Genomic DNA, 23,373 nt, shown 5'->3' with positions numbered 1-23,373 from the left:
TCAGAGGCCGAAAAAAGTTTGTGCCCCCCACACCATAATTTTTATGAGTTATTAACTATAATTGGGGATGAAATGGACTAAAAACATCGTTAAAATGTTGAATTTTAGTGAAATAAAGGATTAGGATTAGGATAAAATCAACAAAGTCTTGTTTGCTTATTTCCCCAACATAGATCATATTCGTTCTTTATGTCTCCTCTGCTCCTCTGTGCACCTCTTGCACTGCCCCCCAATTTGGGAACAGCTGTTATAGATCATAATTGTGCAATCCTTGATTTTTGGAAAACAAGGAAGAAACACGCACACGGAAACACTACAGCTGCTCCAGCTGTCATGTTGACTGATTTGTTAAAGACGATCTATCAGTTGTGCCCATGTTCATTTTGCAGGTCTGTTCAGATTTATTAGGCTTTATTACTATAATAATAATAATAATAATGATAATAATAATAATTCCTAATTAGTGAGAATAATTTTAGACACGCACACTGTTTTGTGATTGTAGAAATGTTCATGTGCCTTGGTCAAATGCAGCAGTTTTATCTTGTGCAGATGGACCTACTGCACTATAGACATTGCGCTTCACCAGGTTTTGAGGTTTCAACTCCAATGCACCGACCTCCTGCCAACCTTTAGACCTCCCGCCTATGGCTGCACAGATTAGGTGCAGGTTAATTTGCTATCTTGCAGATGTGGCAAAAATGACAGCTGCGCCAGTGTGAGATAGGACCCTAAACCTGCAAAAAAAAGACAAAGCTACAGCAGCCTGAAACAGCTTGAATGGACGTTTACATCCTGTTAACCTGGTGTCCCTGCAGCTTGAAGATTACATGGACCGATGACTGTATCACAGACAAAACATGTTCCGTTCATTTATTCCCCTTTGCTGCAATGCAGGTTGCTTGTATGGTTGACCAGATGTATGATTTGAAATGTGACTTTGAAGTCCACTGAGGGAAGTGATGGATTTATGTTCAGTGACACGCTTTACTGGCAGAGTGACCTGCCAAGTCCCCCTGGCTCATCGCTGGTTTATACTGCAAACTTTAATCCTATTAAAGCTGACATTCACCCCTTTCCCTCTTTTGTTAGTTCTATTTCTGTCTCTTTATTTATGTCTCTGTGTCACTCTTCTTCTGTCTGTGTCTTTGTCCTCATAGCTCCTGGCTAAGAAAGTGTTCACCCTGTACTCACTGGCAATGCAGCAGCTGTCTAAACAGGACCACTATGATTTTGGCCTGCGTGCTCTTACCTCCTTGCTTCGCTATGCTGGAAAGAAGCGCCGCTCCTGCCCCAATGTTCCTGACGAAGAAGTAGGTCTTTCTCTCTGTCTCTCTCTCACACACACACAGGCACACGCACACTCACACACATAATATGGGTTTGAGAACTTGCTAAGGTCTCATTAAAATCCTTTACCATTTAACTCTTGCAGTGTAACTGATAGGAGACACAATCTACAGCCTTCATTCTGTGCAAAAAATATGTTGCAGATGCAGTAAATAAAAGGGAATTTCATACTGAAAAGACTGTAACTTGGATGGGAATAGCAGGCAGTTGTTATGACTGCGTGAGCTGGAATGTCAACCAAAACTGTGCTGTCATCTCTCTAATTTGATGTCAAATCATCGGAGAACCATCACATATAATTTAACTAACGACTGTCCTTTCCTTTCCAATGAGCTAAAGTCTTCAATAAGAAGGGTAATTGTGATTGAGTCTGTCTTTGTATGTCCGCCCTCAGATCCTGCTAATGGCCATGAAGGACATGAACATTGCCAAGCTGACCTCGACTGACCTGCCACTGTTCAATGGGATCATCCAGGACTTGTTCCCTGCTGTGGAAACACCTGTGATAGACTATGGCCAGGTAAGTCAGCAGTTGAGATTGGCATTCCTTATGTTAAATCATAATTAGTCTTTTGTTATAGTGTGACTTTATGACAATGTTCCTTTTTCTTGGATCCCCCAAATATTAAAGGATTTATTTCTTATCTGTGTCAGCTGCTTTGATTGTCCTGAGAGCTATCAGCTACTCTTAATAAACATTATATACATACAGCTCAACAGCTCTTACCAGTACTGAAATTGAAATGCCCTGCAAAATTCAACAACATTTAGACGCCACTGCTGTCACTGCATCTGCTGTCTAACTTATCAGTGTCTCTCTGTCTCTATGGCTGTCTCTTTAACTTTGGTGGAGGGTGTTGATGAAGTTAGTTGGTTAGTTGATAAACAGATATATAGGTGTGTAATTGTACAGATATGCATCATCACATGCAAAGCACACACAGCGGACACAAATACAGCCTAAATAATTAATGCAGCTTAGATGTTCCATTTTTGTCTCTGCTCCAATCCATGAGAAACAGATTTTTTTTTTTACAGTGATTTGGACAAAAAAGAGTTAGTTAGATGGATGGGATAGTGTCATGGTCCAAATATCTTTTTCAGTCTTTCTCCAGTCCTATCTTTTTCATGCCTAAAATGCATTGCTTGACTCTTCGCTTGTGCCTCTGTGTATGTGTGTGTACTTTGTCTTCTCAGCACAATATTGCAGTATGTATTTATGTATGCATGTATGTATGAACATATACATCTGAATTCATTTTTACACAAACATGTTTATGGCTTGCATGAGTCTATCTAAATTCATATTTGACATGCAGTACATGCAGTGTGGATATGAGAATTTCATTATTTTTGATAATGGATTCTCAGCCATCTGTTCTGATAGACTCCACTGGTTACTCATTTCCAATTCCACCTTGAGAAGAGATTTCTTTTCACTCTGTCTATAAGCTCTGAAAGGGGTTATACCCCTGTTGCCTGTCAGCATCCATGTCTATCTCTCTACCAGTGTAGATATTTGTTACTGTGTCCCTCTCACCTTTCATCACTAGTTGTTCTCTGTCCTGTCTTCGACCTATTATGTATATTATATATCAAAATTGACAGACATAATTAAACTTGACTCTGGTATCTCACTGTGAAATATCTAATAATTTCTGTATATTTACAATATTACCTTTGTTATTTTGTTGTAGTTGAAAGAGGCTATAGAGGTGGAGCTCCGTCAGAGCGGTTTGCAGGTGACTCCTTTTACCATGACCAAAGTCATCCAACTTTACGAGACCAAAAACTCTCGGCACTCCTCCATGCTGGTGGGCAAGACAGGCAGCGCCAAGAGTGTCACCTGGAGGACCCTGCAGAGCGCCCTCACTGCCCTGCACCACAGGGGGGTGCCTGGCTTCCAGCTGGTCCAGGTGGGTGAATTCAAGACAGTCAGATTCACACAAACTGACAAATAACATCTGCCTCCAAAAATAATTTAATTTATTGTTTTAAATTCTCAACTCTTTGCAAATTTGTCTGTTGTCCAACTTAATTAGTGAAAATCATGAGCAAATCATGGAATAAAGGGACACATTATGAACAGTGATTTTGTTGTGACAAATCAGTTCAACAGTATTACATGCTGTTAAGTGTTCAAATATCTACATGTACTTCTCACCAAAATACAAATCCTTCAAAGTAGCCGACTTTATGCATTTCCCCCATTTTATTTCTACTTCTTTGTTTATGTACCCAGGAGACAAACAAGTGACTGGTTTGAGAGATATGTTTACTCTACTGAGCTTTTCTTTATCTCTTCCAGTGAAACAAAATCACAGACTTGCTTTCTTCTTACAGCTCTCTGTGCTGTCCTTGCTTACTCCTGCAGCATGTGTAATTATAATGTTAGTACGCACCCTAAAGATATATACGTATCCTTGTCAAAAAGTTTTAAGTAGTAATAATCTGTCATTATAGCTTAGAACTTTGTGTCATCTCTTTATTATTTTCTCTTTCTTTCTATGGTCCCTGTGACACAACAGGAGTATCCTCTGAACCCCAAAGCAATGAGTCTGGGAGAGCTGTATGGACAAAATGACTTCTCTACCAATGAATGGACTGATGGAGTGCTGTCCTCCCTCATGAGATTGGCCTGCGCAGGTGCTGACACATTGCTCTACATACTACACAAAGTATAAGTCAACACTTACTAGGGACTGATGATTTTTCCTCTAATCATATCCCATTCCCATTTCTAATCTGCAGTTCAACTGAATCGCATTTGTATTATCTCACAGAGTGTATTTATGCAGTCTGAATAGCTTTTAAATTAGTAATACTAAACAGTGAAAAATGCAGAGTGAAAAGAACGTCTTTGACATCTTTAGATGGATCAAAGCTTCTTTGGCAATTTACTGCTCTACACTCAGACTGCAGCCTTTTACTTTGCAAGCAGTGGCTTCAGACAGTACATCTAAGATTGTAATTATAAACAACTTTTTTGTTTCGCCATGCAAACTGCTGCTTTGGGAATTTGGCATATATTGTGCACGTATACGGAGTATAAAGAAGCTGTATGTTGCTGTGCTGTGATTGTCCCTCTTCTCCTTCTTACCTAAGGTGTGCTGAATTGCTAATAGACATGGGATTTATCTTACCATTGGAACCCCCTTTTTAAATTCTGACTAAAAAAGCAAAAGGTCCAGGCAGAGAAGGCAGTTGGAGTAAATCTACTGAGAAAATAGTTTTATTTAATGTACCAAAATGTTTTACATTGTATTTCTTCGCTTTACTAGCACACAGTGAAAACTGAGCAAACTCTTTTTTTATAGACTGGTCTTTTTGTGGTCAATATTGAACTGGTATTCAGATAATCCAGAGATTGAAACTTAAATTTCCTTAGTGTTTTTTTTAAATGAAAGTTAATTCTACTGTCTGATTGAAAAAAATGTAATGTAGTATGAATATTGCCACTAAATAAATAGCAAAAACAGATCAACACCATTCTTAAAATTAATAAACCAAAACCAAAACCAAAATATTTTCCCTGAGGAAAATAAATAAAAATGGAGATAAAGTTTTTTTTTTGCAAATGAACCATTCAAATATTGTGGCAATTTTATATCAACACTTTTTTATTTTATTCATTTTACAGTTTCGATCACACATTACATCTGCTCTTTATTCTTTAGATGAGAAGCCAGATGAGAAGTGGATTGTGTTTGATGGGCCGGTTGACACACTGTGGATAGAGAGTATGAACTCTGTTATGGATGACAACAAGGTACTCACGCTCATCAACGGAGAGAGAATCTCCATGCCTGAACAGGTGAGAACCAGACTTAGTTGCATTTTTCACAGCAGACACTTTGACTCTTCATAGCAGGAAAAGCCATGAAACTGAAGCAGCCAAAATTCAATCAGCCATCAACAATCTGTGCTTTTTCTGCAGTTAATTTTCAAAATTCCTTCCATCAGAAAGCCTTTTTAACGTAGGAACATGTGCACAATGTGTTAAGTGTTCCAGTGGATTGATGGTGACCATGTATACTGCAGACATAATTCATATGTTTTCAAGCAATCAGGAACTAGGCATTGCCAACTAGTCGCCAGTTTCCAAATGGAATGACTGGAAAGCAGTGAATACGCAGTGACTAAAATGCATTTTGTTCTGGGCATCAACTGAAAGGAAACAAACTGAACTGTTTTGGTTTCTGTTTAGTAAATCCTACCAAGCAAAAGCATGAAGACGGGGTAAGATTAATAGCTTAAAACTGAGAGGGAGCCAGAGCTTTCGAGTGGCTTGATCCATTTAGCTGGCTCACATAAGAAATAGAACAAAGTGACAGCCAACAAATCAACACCATGCCTGTGTACTCTACATAATTAAAAGAGGGAAGGAGCTTTTAATAAATTTACCACACCAACTAATGAGCTGAAAAACATAAATGTCCACTCTACACATACTGACAATATATTATTATTAGCCTTAACGTGCAGAATCAAAAAGCCATTGTGTTAAGTTAATTAACTTCACTGTTTCTTTGAAATTAAGCCAGCATTCTCTCTTGAGTAGAGACCATAATAACACTGAAATATATCTTTTACAATAGCTGTAATCTGGTGTAATAAAATGTTTTTTGTGGTCCCAAACCATTAACAAAACTTAAACCATCACAACAGAAAACATATCTGTAAATTCTTTTGTCATAGGTGTCTCTCCTGTTTGAAGTGGAGAATCTGGCAATGGCCTCTCCAGCCACAGTGTCTCGCTGTGGGATGGTCTACAATGATTACACTGATCTGGGATGGAAGCCTTTCGTTCAGTCCTGGCTGGACAAGCGACCCAAGGTACAACACATTTATTAGAGAAACATAACAAAAACTTCATGAATAACACACAGATTCCATCTCGATCTGTTGATCTTGACATTGCTCAATTTCTCCTCAGGTTGAAGCGGACCATTTGAAGTGTCTTTTTGAGAAATACATTGAGAGCATGCTGAACTTCAAGAGGAGCAACTGTAAGGAGCTGATTCCCATCACTAAGCTTAATGGAATCAGCTCTCTCTGCCGCCTTTATGACTCTCTGGCCACATCCAGAAATGGGGTATGATAAGTAGAGTACAATCTGTAACCTCCACTACACCTTTGTAATCTCACCAGCCAGTGTCCAGCACAACTAAATTAATCATTGATGGTATTTGATGTAACTGACTTAACACTTGTGACTGAAATTAAGACATAGATTATCCAAATCCACCTCATTTCATTAGGAAGTAAATCCCAAAACATTAGCTTACATCATATCCGAAGTAGGTCTAGTGTGAAAAATTATGTATCTCTCTCTGTTTCCTCAGGTGAATACTTCAGACACAGAAAACTTGGGTAGGATGGTGCACCTCTGGTTCATTTTCAGTCTGATCTGGTCCATCTGTGCCTCTGTTGATGAGGATGGACGTGTGAAGATCGACAACTTCTTACGGGAGTTGGAGGGCACCTTCCCCAACAAGGTACACATTTGCAAGATATATAGTCAGTCAAATCACACTCTACCTCTTCACTGGGTTGCTTGCTTGGCAAGTCTTAAGTGTACTGGAAGTTGTAACTGCCATAACTAAACAATGATTTTCATATTATTTTGGTCAAAGCTACCAAAACTATTAATGTTAGAGTAGCTTTGTCCGGCTAGAGAGGTATTATGATACTGAAAGTACAGTTAAAAGAGGCTTTTACTCTGAGTATCCATGACTACAGAAAGTCAAATACAACAACTGATATTGCAGAGGTAGCTTGATGCCATGACAGTTTGGAAAATAAGTCCCATTTTGTGCCAAGTTTTACTGTAAGACAAACACATTAACCATCTTTTCTACAGTTATTACATTAACCATTACAGTAGATCGATATGATTTGTAGATGGTTTAACAATTGTGAATTGGATTGTTGTAAACATTTAAATGCACCACAATACTAATAAGACATGATATTTTGCATTCACACTTTTCATCAGCGAACTGACTGAATCTGTCTCAGCAGACACCAACATTCTTTGAATTTTTTGTGAAAACTTTTTCAGGACACCGTTTATGAATACTATGTGGACACCAAGAACAAAACCTGGGCTTCTTTTGAAGATAAGCTGCCAAACAGCTGGCGCTATAAGACCAAGTAAGTAACCATGTGGCCTTATGTACCTGACATCAGCTGTTGGATATTTTGTCCATTTCACTCTCTGACAACTCAGTCACTTAAATCTTTTACAATGAACTTTCATGTTGTTGATATTGGAGGCCCATTAGTGTTTCTACCATAATAACCACAAAGTATAGCCTCAAAATTAAAATTATCTCAATAAAAATCTGCTTTTTTTTTTTACATGGCTAAAGTACTACTTGCTATAACCTTTGCCAGAAAAATGTAAACACAGGCTTGTTTCAGCTGACATCAGCTCAACATCTAGAATACCTTCATATCTCTCCCTCTGCTCTCTCCTGCAGCGCTCCATTTTATAAAATTATGGTTCCTACAGTGGACACAGTTCGTTACAACTTCCTGGTTAAAGCTCTGGTGTTGGGCCAGTACCCAGTGCTGCTCACGGGGCCAGTGGGCACTGGTAAAACATCAGTGGCCCAGAGCATCCTGCAGGGATTAGATAACAGGTGGACTGCCCTCACTGTCAACATGTCTTCACAGGTCGGTGCCTTTGCATGGTGTGTGTGTGTGTGTCTCTTTGTATTCTTCCATATGTGTTATATTAAAAAAAAAAAAAAGTTTGCTTTTGGAAAAAAAGGTCTCACAGAGGAAGGTCATTTTGGTGAGTGGTTTAATTCAGTCTTTGACCTTGTGTGTGTAGGGCTGCAACTCACGATTAATTTCATCATCAGTGAATCTGTTAACTACTTTCTTGATTCACTGATTAGTTGTTTGCTCTATAAAATGTCAGAAAATTGTGAAAAATGTCAATAATTTCTTTCCAAAGCCCAAGATAACCTCCTCAAATCTCCTGTTTTGTCCATAGCTCAAAGATATTCAGTTTACTGTCATAAAATAGTAAAGAAACCAGAAAATATTCACAATTAAGAAGCTGGAATCAGAGATGTTTTTTACTTTTTCTCTTGAAAATGACTCAAACCAAGTAATCAATTATCAAAATAATTGGCAGTTAATTTAATTATTGATTAATGATTGATTAATTATTGCAGCTCTAGTTCAAAGACAAGAACATTAGTAATAGGGGATTCTATATAGCTTATTGAATATTCTGCCCCCTAGGCTGAAACACACATGCTGTCAAACAGTCTAATCTATAGACGTCACACCTGCACAAAATCCACCCACATGTGCACAGGCTGGCGCACACATCTCATCTGTCCACTAAATATAACTTTGGATGAGCCGCCCTCATTCGCGGCATGAGATACAGTCACATAGAGATGATTGAGTACAGGTGTTGGCTGTGCGTGCGTGTTTGTGCATATTTCTGTGAGCGAGTGCAACTGCCTCCATCTTACCACATCACGGCTCTGAATAGCCTCCATCTCAGCTTCACTACAATTAGAGTCAAAGTGCTGCGTCTCTCCAAAGCGGACGTCAGTGCTGGATAGCGGTAATGAAGGGCTGTTAGGGAGCCAGGGATGATTGAGGCACTCTTCACCCCCCCCACCTTTATAGCCATCACCATCACCCCCCACAGCCTAGCTCTAACCTGGCAGCTCTTTCCCCAGCATTTTTCCTTTCTCTTCTGCATAGGTCTCATTTCCTGCCATATAAACTGAGTCTTATATATTTTGGGGATAAGTGCTCCTTATTAGTCTTTCTTCTCTGTCTTTTTCATCTCTCCCTCCGTCACACACTCTACCTCCTTTGGTTCATCTGCACATCTTGAATGGTTGATATTTCACTTTTTCTCAATCTGTGTTTTGCGCCACAGTGTTTTTTTCTCCTCTTGTGTTCCTCGACGTCATTCACGTCTCAGTGAATTTTTTAATTTAATCTGCTCATATTTGAATGTTGATTAATGCTGTGTTCCACATTTGGCATTAGTGTGTTTTTGCCACATTTATTAGATAATTCTCAGTGTCAGTATCTTGCAAACCTGTGACAAAATAATCACTAAAGTTGATATTCTCCATAGCAGGATTTCACCTTAAATGCACTCATCACTAGTAACAGGTTTCATGATCACTTTATCTTTAAATGTAAAGGTTTTCTTCCCCATTTCAAACTAAAAAAACCACACACAAGGCAAGTGCCTGAATCAGATTTTTGAATTTTGGATCAAACTCAAACTTTTACTTTTACTTTTCTCCTTTTGATAAACTTGACCCTTTGAGATTCAAAATCTGTTGAAAGAAGTTGCCTCGAAAGTTACATAATTGTGCTCACATTCAGGCACGCAAATATATTTTTTACGATTAACTTTTTAATTGCCTTCGTTGCTAATTATTTTGTCACATTGTTATTTCCTAATGTATGAAGCTTTTCTGAGGTGCAGGATGAAACGTACCAGTTCATCTTTTCTCTGTATTTGTTTCTCCATTGCTGTACAGACCACCTCTAATAACATCCAGTCCATTGTGGAGAGCCGCATAGAGAAGAGAACCAAAGGCGTGTTTGTGCCAACGGGTGGGAAGCGCCTGCTGTGCTTCCTGGATGACCTCAACATGCCAGCACATGACCTCTTTGGCTCCCAGCCACCGCTGGAACTGCTACGCCTGTGGATCGACTATGGCTTCTGGTACGACCACCAGAAACAGACCCCGAAGTTTATCAAGGTGAGAAATTAGATATTTTTAAGGCCAAGTATGAGGTCTTTTTATAGGTATGGGTGAGACTGAAATATAATTCTTTTGCCTTCTTCGTGCCTCTCCTATAATAACCTCTAAATTAGCATTCTTTTTCAGAATGTTGGACAAGAATTTTACACATGAAATATTTTTCATTTCATAGGTGTGCGTTACTTAGAGGCCATTAAACTGCACCTCTCTGTTATGTTTGTGTGTTGATATGTCTGCTTTGTTTAGGACATGTTCTTGTTGGCGTCCATGGGGCCCCCAGGTGGAGGGAGGACTCACATTTCTGGCCGCCTACAGAGTCGATTCAGTCTAATCAACATGACCTTTCCTCATGTAAGTCTCGTTGAATATGTTTCTACTCCTTTTCCTTTACCCCTGAAGATTAAATGTGATGAAATTACAGAGATGAATTGATTTTTATTAAGACAGTCATTGAAATCTATTAAATACACCAATGTGCTTTGTCTTTATCTCTGTCTCCTTACTTATTCCATCATCCAGTAGTTTTTGTGCATTTCAGCAAGGTTGATCCTGATCTTCCACCTCTCAGACATTTTATTGTCTTCCATCACCATGTGTTGACTGTTCTCCCATCTCATGATGATTATACTCATAATGATAATGATAACCACTGCAAAACTACACACTCTCTCTTATATCTTTATATCTCTTATATATAGCACCTAGGAGATTATGATTGTCTGAAAGAGTTCCTGCTAATTTATCTTGTCTTCCTCCTCTCTCGTGGTGCCATCTTTTTGTTTGTTTTGTTTGTCTTTTTCATACTTTCCCTGCACCCTCCGCATTGTTCAGTCCCTCTCCAGATCACCTCTTGTTTCTTTGCAGTCTTTTCCAATTATCTTTGTTGTTGTACTCCATTTAACCTTTCCTGGTCCATCTTTTTTCAGCACTTATTTGTAGTTTCTCTCTTGACGTTTCTCCTCACTCTGCTTTTTGTAGTGCCACAAAACAATGAAATAAATTTGCTTTTGAAAATGGTTAGAAAGACACCTGACACTTCACAATAAAAACAATAATAATAATAATAATCTTTATTGTCCACAAATGTGGAAATTTGCCTTTGGCTTCACAGGTTGTCTTCACTGTTGAACATGCGAAGTGGAAAACATGAAATTTAATTGTTACACCCTGTTGAACAGAGATGCCCAAACTTTTACTTTTGAAAGGCCAATACTGAAACTTATTGTATTGTATTGTTTGTGGTACTAGGATGCCAAGTTTCTAATATTATAAAGATGAAGGTCGAGACCTGCTCTACATGAACAGTTAAAATTTTGCTTGAAAACTGACTTAAAATGATTAAATGATTATTTCCAATGTATTTGCAAGGGTTTCACAGTACAATGCCAGTCTCAGAACATATCACAGTATCACAATATTGTGGTATATTAGACAAATATTAATATCAGGGATTCTTTTTTGCTAGAAACATCTGGCAGGCTAAAATGAATCTTATGGCACTACTGTGGGCAGACCTGCTTTATAAAATTCTTTTTCATTTTTTTCTTTCTCTTGACCAGTACAACTTTGAAATACATCTCTCTTATTGCTTTGGCTGTATCATTTACAAGATGTACCAAACTTGCAGGAGTCTCAGATCAAGCGGATCTACAGCACCATGATCAACCAAAAGCTACATGGGTTTAAGGAGGAGGTGAAGCCCATTGGAGAGATTTTGACTCAGGCCACATTAGAACTGTATGATGCTGTTTCAGCTCGTTTCCTTCCTACTCCAGCCAAGATACACTACCTCTTCAACCTCAGGGATATCTCCAAGGTACACATTAATATATAAAGAGGGGGTAGATCGATACAAGTATACCCACATCACACATCTAAAATGTGCTTTAAAAAAAATACGACTGAAGTCTTTTTCGCAAAGGAGCTCAGTGTAGGAAAGTACTACATAGTAAGCCTCACATTGGTTAAATAAGTATAACTTGCTTTGGTAACGTATTTTCTTGACATCAACTGACAACAATGGTTATGAGGTTATTTAGATCTGTTACTAATGCCTTTATATGACCTACCTAAGTTAACAATACCATCACTAAGAAGACTGGCTGTTTTTATGTAGTTATTCTGCCTCCTGATGAAATGAGCCTGTGTTCACGTTTTCACAGGCTAAACTGGCTAACATACTACTCACTGTAACTCTACAGTTTAAAAGAAGCAGGAGGAGATTTTTATTTAGATAATTATATTTTTGACATTATATTTTGTGGGTTTTATTGTTGAAACTAGTATATTTAAATATTTGTTAATTGAAATGTCAGTTGACACATCCATGACTTTTTTCTTGTTCCACCTCTTTTTAGGTGTTTCAGGGTCTGTTAAGAGCTCACCCAGACTTCCATGACACCAAAAACAGTATCACACGACTGTGGATCCATGAGTGCTTCAGGTAACCAAGGATATTTTTTACACCAAATTTATGACCTTCTCAAAGTCATACAGAATATTTACCATAGTTCCAACCGCATTTAGCATTATTATCCCTTAGCTGAAGCCAAGGATAAATCCATTTGTGAATGATTTTCTACTTTATTTTATATTAACCAAAACATACGGGTGTATTTGTTGAGTATATGCTGGGTATTTGTTTATGTTTTGTGTTTGATTTCAGGGTTTTCTCAGACCGGCTTGTAGATCATGGTGACATGGAGGCTTTTGTTGCTTTGCTGGGGCAGCGACTGGGCTCACTCTTTGACCTCACATTCCACAACATATGCCCAAACAAACAGCCGCCAGTATTTGGTACATTTATTATTTTACACACACACATGTACACAGCAATGTCAATCTCACACCAGTGAGTGTAAAAACCTCTGATAGATAAGACACGATTGGTAACGTACTGTAGTTTAAGCATTATAAAACTGATAGACTAATGACTACACCAGAAGATAGGAATTTGCATGTGTGTTTATATTCTGTTTATGTGTGTCAGGTGATTTCCTGAGTGAGTCACGTGTGTATGAGGATCTACAAGACATGAATGGTCTCAAGAAGTACATGGAAACCCAGCTGGAGGACTACAACCTCACACCTGGCATAGTGCCCATGAGCCTGGTGCTCTTCCGAGACGCCATCGAGCACAGTGCGTCTGAGAATGCAACACACACATCCACACACAGTGTCATACACATATTGAAACAGACAACATGCTGTGAATAAAATTCTCCTGATACATCAACTCACAGCGTCAGTTCCACCCGTCCCATTCTGTCCAGTCAATCCAGTACATTACCACAATCAATATAAAAGGTCCTCATCTGCTGTACTCTGGTGTGTCTTTGCTGTGTTCACTGTGCACACAGTTTTGTGATTTAGGCTCAGTTTGAAACTCCTCTGAAAAACACAGCGTGAGCTGTAGCTAAAAGCTCCCCTTCAGCTGAAAGAGAGACAGCCTCCCAGTACCAGCCTCTGCTCTCTACACACTGCTGTCAATGTGCCACTTTACCACACGCTACCGCAAATCAATAGCACTACATTACTATAGAAACAACAAGCAACACAGGGTCTTAAAGGTCTTAAAATCATATTTTCTAATAAAAGGCCTTGAAAGTATTAAATAGCCTGAAATTCTGTTCGAGAATGTCTTAAATATGCCAAATATGCTAAATATTGTGTAGGGAACATTGCCAGGTAAATAATAGACCCTTCCAAAGTCTCACCACTTTTTGCAAACTATAAAACAGAGAACTACAACAATAATACAGCCTGGGTCTAAATGATTGGCAGCATAGGAATTTGGAATTCTACCTTGATTCAGACTCATTTCAGAACAGTTGTAGTGATTTATATAATTAAGAAACGAATAATAAATGCATCAGTACATAGCAGTTATTGGCATTTTACTTTACCAACAATTTTGTAATGACAATATATGTAATTACTCTAAAGACTACACTTATATTTTCACATTTGATGTTGAGTTTTGTGGCAAAAATGTCCTTTTAATGAAATAAACAGTGGCATTAAAATGTCTCACATTTAATTTGTTGATATATTTAGACAACACTTGCTTGTACGTATTGTTGGTTTGTATGGGTAATATGTTTGTGTTCCCTCCACAGTTACCCGTGTAGTACGTGTGATCAGTCAGCTCAGGGGCAACATGCTGCTGGTTGGTGTTGGGGGCTCTGGGAGACAGAGCCTGTCCAAGATGGCTGCCTTCATCTGCCAGTACCAGGTCTTCCAGGTGGAAGTCACCAAGCAGTACCGCAAACAAGAGTTTAGAGAAGGTGAGGTCAAACACACCACTATTATAATCACAGATGTTTGAGAAAGGGAAAACATGACTGTATCCAACACTTTCCATTCTTGAAGGAAACCTGTGGTCTGGAAATTAAAAACTCAACTCAGGAAAAGCTCAAAGCGAAGATGGAAATTGATTGTTTGATGTATTACTTTTCTTCATACAGTCAGTTCTTTTCTGTCCTGCCTTTCAGACATCAAGAAGCTGTACCGTTTGACTGGCGTGGACAACAAGCCCACAGTCTTCCTGTTCAATGACACCCAGATTGTAGACGAATCATTCCTGGAGGACATCAATAACATCCTCAGCTCTGGAGAGGTGCCTAACCTCTACAAGCAGGATGAGTTTGTTGAGGTCTGTATTGTCTTCACATCCATCTATTTTCATGTCTACTTGCATACTCTCATATCTATTTGATGAAGTCAAAAGGTAACACATGGCTGATTAAAATGAAAGCAATTTCAACCACGGGGTAGTGAGGAAGATGATCTAGGCTGAGGGTTGTCTCACAATCTGTAGAGATTTCATTTGAACTATTTGAAATGCATTGGCCCTATCAAAGCCCCAATTTAAGTATTATTCTTGGTCAGTTTGCTGGCTGAAGCTTTTATGATCAAAGCAGCATATTTAACATTTTGCAGGTTTTCTCAGTTTCTCATTTCATTCTCATTTCAGTTAAAACCTAATTCCAATTGTAATAACACATCTCTGTTGTCATTCTACCTCTAGGTCTGCAGTGCTCTGTCGGAGTCTGCCAGGAAAGACAACGTGGTGGAGACTCCTGACTCCTTGTTCAGCTACCTGATAGAGCGAGTCAGGAACAACCTGCACATAGTTCTCTGTATGAGCCCAGTGGGAGAGCCTTTCAGGTAGGTTCTGATGTTGTTTCATGCATAGTTTGCTTTTGTTGTCGACGCATTTTTTTAAGTGGCACAGCATGAATCCCATTGCAGTCCTTGTAAGCTGAGCCACAGTACTTCAACAGCTTCTGTCTCGCAACTGTATGTGCATTGTTGCCATAACAAAAAGGGATTACATGAAACAAAGAATTCTTATTTAATTTTATGGCCATTTTATTTTACACACAATTGAATACTACAGTTGGGTATCATTTGGGTTTTTTTCTGATACCATTGCTGTAGTAATCATTTTTAAACAGCACTGCTGCTTAAACAGTGCCTGAACCTTTAAAAAAGATGCACAAAGTGATGGTTAACAACATTCAACAATGTATTTTTTGTTAAGGAAAAAAAATAAAACTGTTCAAAGTTTACTTAAATGTATAATTTAAAACAAATACAAATCACTTAACAAATGAGCAGAACAAATTTGCATTATTAATAACCTACCCAAATTTACCACTAAATAATACTTATTAAAGGTTTGTGTGTGTAAAAACGTATGTAAACTTGATACTACCTGCAAACAAATGTGCAAATTGATCTACTAACAGTGCACACTGAGCATTGCGTCTTTCAAATGTGGAAGACAGCGTGCACCATCTATTTAGTATGTTTGCCTTAATGAATATGCAATATGGGCCATTTCTACCCTAGTGTGCAAAATATACTGGTAGGAGAAAATGCAAATAGGTTAATTTAGCACACGCGGTGCAATTTACCAATCCTGAAAACTTGATCTGTTCTTTGCCTTATATCTTGCCATCTTCTCTCTTCTCTTAATTTCTTTCTGTTCTTGACCTTTTTTGCTGTAGCTCAACAAAATGTTTATTTGCCTTTTCCACTAATATTTCCACAGAATCAACATTTTGCGCTTGAAGTCTTTTTTCTTTCCATCCAAACTCCCCATAGGGGAAACCTGCATATGCAATTTAGCACTCATTATTTGGGATCTTAGTAAATCAGGCCCTTACAGTACTGATAACAGGAAAATAAAGTTTGGTTTGGTATTCTTTATTTTTCATATCGTACACGCCTAATTTGCAAGAATTCTCTTCAGAGCCGTAGAAAAGGGCCCTATCTGGCCCGTGGGCTGCTAGCTGAGTAGGCTTAATTTAGAACATTTAGCTTGGCATTTTAAACATGTTTAAGGTAACTACTAGTTAACAGTGGGCTAACATTACCTGCTGCCAGAACCATGTAGAGAGGGTGCTGCTGTAATGATGACTATCGATGGCATATGCAGTGAAGCCTCTTGTATGTAACGGCCACACATGCAACTATGTCAACAGACAGTTCACAGCACCAAAATCTGTTGAGAGGCAGTCCAGTGTGCACAAGACAGATGGGAACAGCATCAGGTTTCAGTACCCAAACCTATTAAATACTGGTCTTCACTGTAGTGTCCGTATAATGTCCAGTAGTCTGTGTTGGTGTAATTGGATATAATTTTGCTATTATATTATGTTTATTGAATAGATATATGTCTGTGTCTGCACTTGCTACAGTACTCTGCTGCTGAGAGGTATCTGTAATATTACTGTAAAATTAGTGTAGTTATGCCTCACAGCGAGACAGTGTGTTAATGACTGGTTCATGATTTGTCTTCAGCAAATGAGGTCTCGTAACTTGGGTGATTCTGTGGCAAGGACATGAGGCTTGGTGTATTTACAAACAGGTTGGATGCGGTGATAGAGAGGACCTGCTGTCCGCACACACACACATATGTAATCTGCACACAAATGGACACACATTTTCTGTTATTCATTCTCTCTTCCCCTTGTCACACACATTCTTCTCACAAAAACACCTCTTCCCCCTCAAGCATTGATGGCCTGGCTGGTTGTAATTAGTGGCACAGGGTAGTGGTCACACATAATGCTGCTAATTGGGCTGGCAGGCACCATTACCCAGAGCTAATCACCATTCTCTGGGTGACGAGGCGTCCTGGCCCCCTGTCACTAGCTGCTAGCAGGATCCATATCACATTGCCAGAGCTCAGGGAGCCCCGCTACACCAATTAACCAGCTAAACTCACTAACTCACAGTCTTAGTCTGCCGTACCTTACTGTAGGAGGATCTCTCAAAATGAGTCTGCTAAGAGTTTTTCTGTCATTCTGCCTAAAGCTAGCCAGTTTTACTATTTGCAGATCTATTTTAAGGTTCCCATCTGAAAAGACAGGCTTTCCAGCAAAGAACAGCATTAGTTTTAATTACTCTGAATTACATCCAGGGTGAATAATGGCTTCATTATTCTTAACCAACTGCCAGATGTACCTGCATTAGTTTCCAGACCCTGTGTCCACAGGGCTATAGTGGAGATCATGATACAAACAAATTATATCTGAATAAAATTCCTAAATGGCTGTTTCTCTAACAGGAACCGCATCCTCCAGTATCCAGCTCTCGTCAACTGCACCACCATTGACTGGTTCTGTGAGTGGCCCAAAGATGCTCTGCTGGAAGTAGCTGAGAGGTACTTGGATGGACTGGAGCTGGGTTCCTTGGAGGGGGTGAGGAATTTTACATGTAAACACACATTTGTACATGTGGGAACTTCAGGTCACAGTTAAACAGATGCCTGTTTAACTCTGTGATGAATTCTGACACATGAATCTACTCTACGAACTTCTTAAAGTTCAACCTCACGTGACCATGATGTCATCTTTTAAATGGGAAAGATTAAAAGGAGAGGATCACTATTTAGGATAAAGGGAGACGCCTGACTGAACAGGGACAGGGAGCTTTACAGTTTTCACGTTAAGAGCATTAATATTTGTGCCCACTAATTGTCCACCTCAGATTGCATTTACAGTGCACATTTCAAAACCTTGATGAACTTAATTGAATTGGATTAAAATGTGAGTTTAAGCAGCTGGTATAAGCTAAACTGTGAACTGCACTGAACCCTGCTGTGACACTTCCTCCCATCAGTGTATAAATAGTAAATAATCTGATTCCTGAAGTTTCATTGTCTGAATGTCAGATCATTATTTTGAATGGTGTTGTAGATCCAGACCAAGGTGGCCAGTATCTTTGTGATCACGCACCAGTCGGTAGCGCAGGTGTCCCAGAGGATGAAGTTGGAGCTGCGGAGACATAATTATGTTACACCCACCAACTACCTGGAGCTGGTGTCTGGATACAAGAAGTAGGTACCCTCAGAGATTCTCTTTTGCTCTTGTCACACCACCTTCAAATGCTTCATGTGTGTCTTCAGGGTCACATACATGGTTGATTAAACTGGTCCTGTTGTAGTCTCTGTGATACACACCTAAAGCTTAAATACACTGGTTGTGGGTGCTTTGTGTATTTTGGGTGTTATATGAGCACAACACTCACCTGGTTAATTCTAGTGTGGAGGATGTTCACTGTACAATTGCCATTTGTCTTCTAACTCTTAAGGCTAACACCAACTTCTGCCAGACACCATGTGTCAAACAGCCGCCTGTATTATTTACTATGGACAAGTCCCACAACTGTGGCAGCCAGGCGTCTGCCTGCATCTGAGAGCATCACCGTTAGTCACTTTGCCCCACCTATTTCCAGCATTGCGGTGCCTGAAAAAATGTCCAGTGTGAGGCATATGATACACTGCAATGCTGAAAGGATGTGTTGTAGGTGCCAAAGGAACCATAAAAGATTTTTTGGCTTGTCTCCATAGGGTAGAACATTTCTTAAAGGTTCCACTTGGAACCTTCTACCCAGAACCCAACGTTAAAGGTTATACATAGAACTATCTGTGAAAGAGTTCATCCAGAACTGCAGATATTCCTTTTCTATCTCAAGGGTTTTATCTAGAACCCCCCCAGCGAGGTCTACCAAGAAGATGAACCCAATTTTCAAAAATGGGTTCTTCAGAAGCAGAGGGTTCTGGTTAGAACCTCAGCCCTTCAGGAAGAACACTTTTGGAACTATTATTTCTAAGAATGTACTATAAGTTCAGCTAATCCTCCCCTGTGGATAAATGGCTCTTTCTGTCTATTAAATTTCACTTAACACCTGTAAATGAATGTGAATCACCCTTTTAATTGTATTTGATGTGTATGTTTGTGTGTGTGTCCATCCAGGCTGTTGGCAGAGAAACGCAGTGAGTTCGGGGAACAAGTGAGCAAGCTGCGTAATGGCCTACTTAAGATCAGTGACACACGGAAGAAGGTGGAGGCCATGTCTGTGGACCTGGAGGAGGCCAAGAAACAGGTGGCCGAGCTCCAGAAACAGTGTAACGAGTTCCTGTCTGTCATTGTACAGCAAAAGAGAGAGGCAGACAATCAGCAGAAGGTAAAACATGTATACATGCACACAAACTACTAAATAGATTTAAGTAATAGTTTATTAATGTACTTTCATGGTTCACATCCACCTGACTTATGCAATCATCCTATTGAATAAGAAATTGTTTACATTAGTGGTTTAATTTAGGATTAGTGTGCAGTACTGTAGTTGGCTAATAGTAAAGAGGCATATGATAGTCAATAACAATTTGGAGTATGTTTGTGTGTTTTTGTGTTGAGGTGGTGAGTGCTAATAGTGAGAAAATTGCAGCAGAAGGGTTACAGTGTAAAGCCATGGCTGACAATGCACAGAGAGACCTGGACGAGGCCCTGCCTGCTCTAGAGGAGGCCATGAAGGTAGAGCTCTGTCCTGGTGACTGTTTTGTCATTATGCCAGTCCCTCTGTTGGTTGGTAATTTGTCTTTACTGTATGTGCTCACTTTGTTCATCATTATGTCTGAATCACAAACACCAAACTCCACCAAACAAGTTGGGATGCTATGTAAAATATAATTAAAACATAATGCAATGATTTGCAAATCCTTTTTGACTTAGCTTGCTCGGGAACACTTCAGGAGACTGTTGTTGGTAAACACAGTTCACTGCTGCATCTATAAGTGCAAGTTAAGACTCTACCATGCAAAGCAAAAAACAACAGCCAGAAATGCTGTCTACTTCTCTGGACTTGCAGTCCAGACCTGTCTCCCATTGAAAATGTGCGGTGCGTTGTGAAACACAAAATACAGCAACGAAGACCTGAACTGTTGAGCCACTGAAGTTCAGGAAGAATGAAAATGAATTTCACTTTCAGAACTTTAACAATTACTGTCCTCAGTTCCTAAGTGCGTACTGAGTGTTGTTTAAACAAAAGGTCATGTAACAGAGTGGCAAACACACAGCGTCCCAATTTTGTTGGAATCAGAGTTTGTATTTCCTTGATATTTAATGAGTAATGATCCTTGACCTTTCACTATATCTCTCTTCTGCACTAATGTAAGAACCTTGTCATTTGATTATTTGCTTTCTGTCTGTCTAAACTTGAATCAAACATGACTCAGCAAGCTGCCTACCCTGCCTTCCCATATCCATGCATTCTGTATTCTTTCCTCTTTTTGCCCATAGGCTCTGGAATCTTTGAATAAGAAGGACATGACTGAGATCAAGTCATACGGTCGTCCCCCGGCACTGGTGGAGACTGTGATGCAGGCTGTCATGACCCTTCAGGAAAAAGAGCCTACCTGGGCAGAGGCCAAGAGACAGCTGGGTGAGAGACAGAGTGCAGAATTTAGTGATGAATTGAGGCAGAGGTTGGCAAAGAAAGTGACTGGGAAAAGTCAAGCACAGTTCACTTAAATTATAATTTTTATAAGATACTGCTCACAAAAGGATTGACCTTAAAACTGTTTTGTCAAATGGTGTTCATACAGCAAAAGTCCAATACAGTACAACACTTCGAGAAGAATGATTGAATGAATCAAACTGAGTATCATGTGTAATAGGAATTGTGCAAAGCATGTTTTGATTTTCATGGTTTTCTCACCTATGTGACCTTGGAATACTTTTTGGCAGGTGAGTCCAACTTCATCAAATCATTAGTCAACTTTGACAAGGACAATATCTCGGATCGTGTGTTGAAGAAGATCGGCCAGTACTGCAGACAGGCAGACTTCCAGCCAGACATCATTGGCAAAGTGTCACTGGCTGCTAAGTCCCTCTGCATGTGGGTCAGAGCCATGGAGGTAAAATGGTGTCTGCTGGCTACCAGCACACTGTCACACACAAACACACACATACACACAGTTATAGATATCAATAGTGACTATAAACCACATGTGCACATAATAGAGTGTAAAATTATGTTTTAATAGCTGGTTATGTAATGCAGACAGTGGTACTAATTTTGACACAGTGTACACATACGCACAAATCCACAATGAGCTGTATGAATTTAAGCTACAGTTGGCAACTAATATAAAAGTAACTTTTTGTCATATTTGCTCAAACTGTTACTATATCCTGACAGTAGCATGAGACAGATAATCTGTGAAAAAATTGACCACACACAAATGAAAACAACCAGTCAGAGCCAGCTTCTAATCCAAAATGTTGGTATTTGACTAGTGGCTCTCAAATACTGATGTTTATATGAACAAGAAAATAAGAAGTAAAACTAAATCCATTGACATGCACACTCTTCCTTCAGGTGTATGGCCGTATCTACAGGGTGGTGGAGCCAAAGCGGGTCCAGTTGAACACTGCCATGGCCCAGCTATCAGAGAAACAGGCTGCACTGGCTGAGGCCCAGAACAAACTACGAGAGGTAAGGCATCTGACAGCCACTGTGATAGACGTTCGATCACATCAAGTTTATATACTATGAGTTTATATAATTTAATATAATTTGTGGTGTGTGTGTTAACAGGTGGGAGAGAAGTTAGAACAGCTGAAAAAGCAGCACAATGAGAAGCTGAACATGCAGGACAATTTGAAGAAGAAATCAGAGGAGATGGAGGTGAAACTGGACCGAGCTGACAAACTGGTGACTGGACTTGCTGGAGAGAGGATCCGCTGGGAAGAGAGAGTTGCTGTAGGCCACACACATGCACACACGCATACTAACCCCTCCCCAACTCTAACTGAAAATCTATCATTTCAAGTCACATGCCAGAAACAAACAGATCATACAATGCGTAACTCACATACTTGCATACACACATACCTATGAAGGCTAATTTGGGCGTGTGTGTTTCAGGGTCTTGAAGAAAACATGGGGTACCTGGTAGGAGACTGTTTACTGGCAGCATCTTTCCTGTCCTACATGGGACCCTTCCTTTCCAACTATAGAGAAGAGCTGCTTGCCATCTGGATGAAGGAGGTGACGCACAAACACAAACACACCTCGTAGAATGATGTGTCCTGATGCGCAGTTCAGTGAAAAGCTCCCTATATACTTGTACTCCCTCTACCATTAAAATGTTTCAAGTGAAATTTTATTTCATTTTACAGTTTTATGGTTGTATTTCCAGACCTCACGTTTAACCCCACTCTTTTGTTCTTTCTTATTGTTTCTCTGTTTGTCTTCTCCTCAGGTACGGGACTTAGAGATCCCATGCACACCAGGGTTCAGTTTTGCAGTTTTTCTGTCCAAGCCGACATCTGTTAGGGAATGGAACATTCAGGGACTGCCCTCTGACGCGTTCTCTACTGAGAATGGAGTTATTGTCAAACGGGGGAACCGGTCAGTACTTGTAGACACAATTCTTTTTGTTTTGTTTTTTAGAAAGGGTTTATTAACTATGATTCAATGTCACCCAGTAAACATACTAAGTTAAATGCTTTAAGGAATCTTTATTCTTGGATTTTGTTGTGTTTGTTGTACAAAATGTGTTTCATACTGTTAATAGAAGTTGACTTGTTTAATGTTCTTTCCCTTCTCTCAAGATGGCCGCTGATGGTGGACCCTCAAGGCCAGGCTCTGAAGTGGATCAAGAATATGGAGATGAAGAGAGTAAGTCTTTGTTTGTTTGTTTGCCAATCGTGTTACATTTCTGGAACTTCCATGGATATCTGAGAAGAAACAGAATTTAAGATTGTCCAGAGAAGGCAGCGAGTTTACAAATACAATGACATATTTACAGCTAATAGTATTCAGGATTTTACATTTTGTCTCATTTATTGCCATTGATGTTGAACAAAGTTGTAAAAATTTGAAAATATTGTCAGTGTCTGTACAGTGTGAAGCAGTGGCTGCTTGTGATTCAAAAAATGTAGGAAGACAGGAGGAA

The 23,373-nt window shown here is 39.4% G+C and overlaps 1 protein-coding gene across 1 annotated transcript in view; it reads left to right on the top strand.

The window, feature by feature from the left end:
- dnah2 (dynein, axonemal, heavy chain 2) overlaps positions 1-23,373 on the top strand; it is a 74,387-nt gene that overhangs the window by 33,015 nt on the left and 17,999 nt on the right. Inside the window, exons 39-68 of the mRNA XM_084711711.1 lie at positions 1,161-1,313; positions 1,745-1,870; positions 3,048-3,266; positions 3,879-3,996; positions 5,028-5,164; positions 6,049-6,186; positions 6,287-6,445; positions 6,696-6,848; positions 7,415-7,506; positions 7,836-8,031; positions 9,888-10,112; positions 10,362-10,466; positions 11,743-11,931; positions 12,473-12,558; positions 12,781-12,911; positions 13,105-13,254; positions 14,234-14,401; positions 14,609-14,769; positions 15,145-15,284; positions 17,695-17,827; positions 18,326-18,465; positions 19,385-19,595; positions 19,829-19,945; positions 20,711-20,852; positions 21,158-21,327; positions 21,792-21,908; positions 22,011-22,175; positions 22,341-22,463; positions 22,678-22,826; positions 23,030-23,096. Coding sequence (XP_084567837.1) covers positions 1,161-1,313; positions 1,745-1,870; positions 3,048-3,266; positions 3,879-3,996; positions 5,028-5,164; positions 6,049-6,186; positions 6,287-6,445; positions 6,696-6,848; positions 7,415-7,506; positions 7,836-8,031; positions 9,888-10,112; positions 10,362-10,466; positions 11,743-11,931; positions 12,473-12,558; positions 12,781-12,911; positions 13,105-13,254; positions 14,234-14,401; positions 14,609-14,769; positions 15,145-15,284; positions 17,695-17,827; positions 18,326-18,465; positions 19,385-19,595; positions 19,829-19,945; positions 20,711-20,852; positions 21,158-21,327; positions 21,792-21,908; positions 22,011-22,175; positions 22,341-22,463; positions 22,678-22,826; positions 23,030-23,096 — 4,380 coding nt within the window. The remainder of the gene's footprint in view (positions 1-1,160; positions 1,314-1,744; positions 1,871-3,047; positions 3,267-3,878; positions 3,997-5,027; positions 5,165-6,048; positions 6,187-6,286; positions 6,446-6,695; positions 6,849-7,414; positions 7,507-7,835; positions 8,032-9,887; positions 10,113-10,361; positions 10,467-11,742; positions 11,932-12,472; positions 12,559-12,780; positions 12,912-13,104; positions 13,255-14,233; positions 14,402-14,608; positions 14,770-15,144; positions 15,285-17,694; positions 17,828-18,325; positions 18,466-19,384; positions 19,596-19,828; positions 19,946-20,710; positions 20,853-21,157; positions 21,328-21,791; positions 21,909-22,010; positions 22,176-22,340; positions 22,464-22,677; positions 22,827-23,029; positions 23,097-23,373) is intronic.

This window comes from Lutjanus erythropterus, chromosome 23 (assembly GCF_056507025.1).
Source record: "Lutjanus erythropterus isolate fLutEry1 chromosome 23, fLutEry1.hap2, whole genome shotgun sequence".
NCBI lineage: Eukaryota > Metazoa > Chordata > Actinopteri > Lutjaniformes > Lutjanidae > Lutjanus > Lutjanus erythropterus.
The sequence above is the reverse complement of the archived record's forward strand: the minus strand, read 5'-3'. Positions and strand labels throughout refer to the sequence as shown.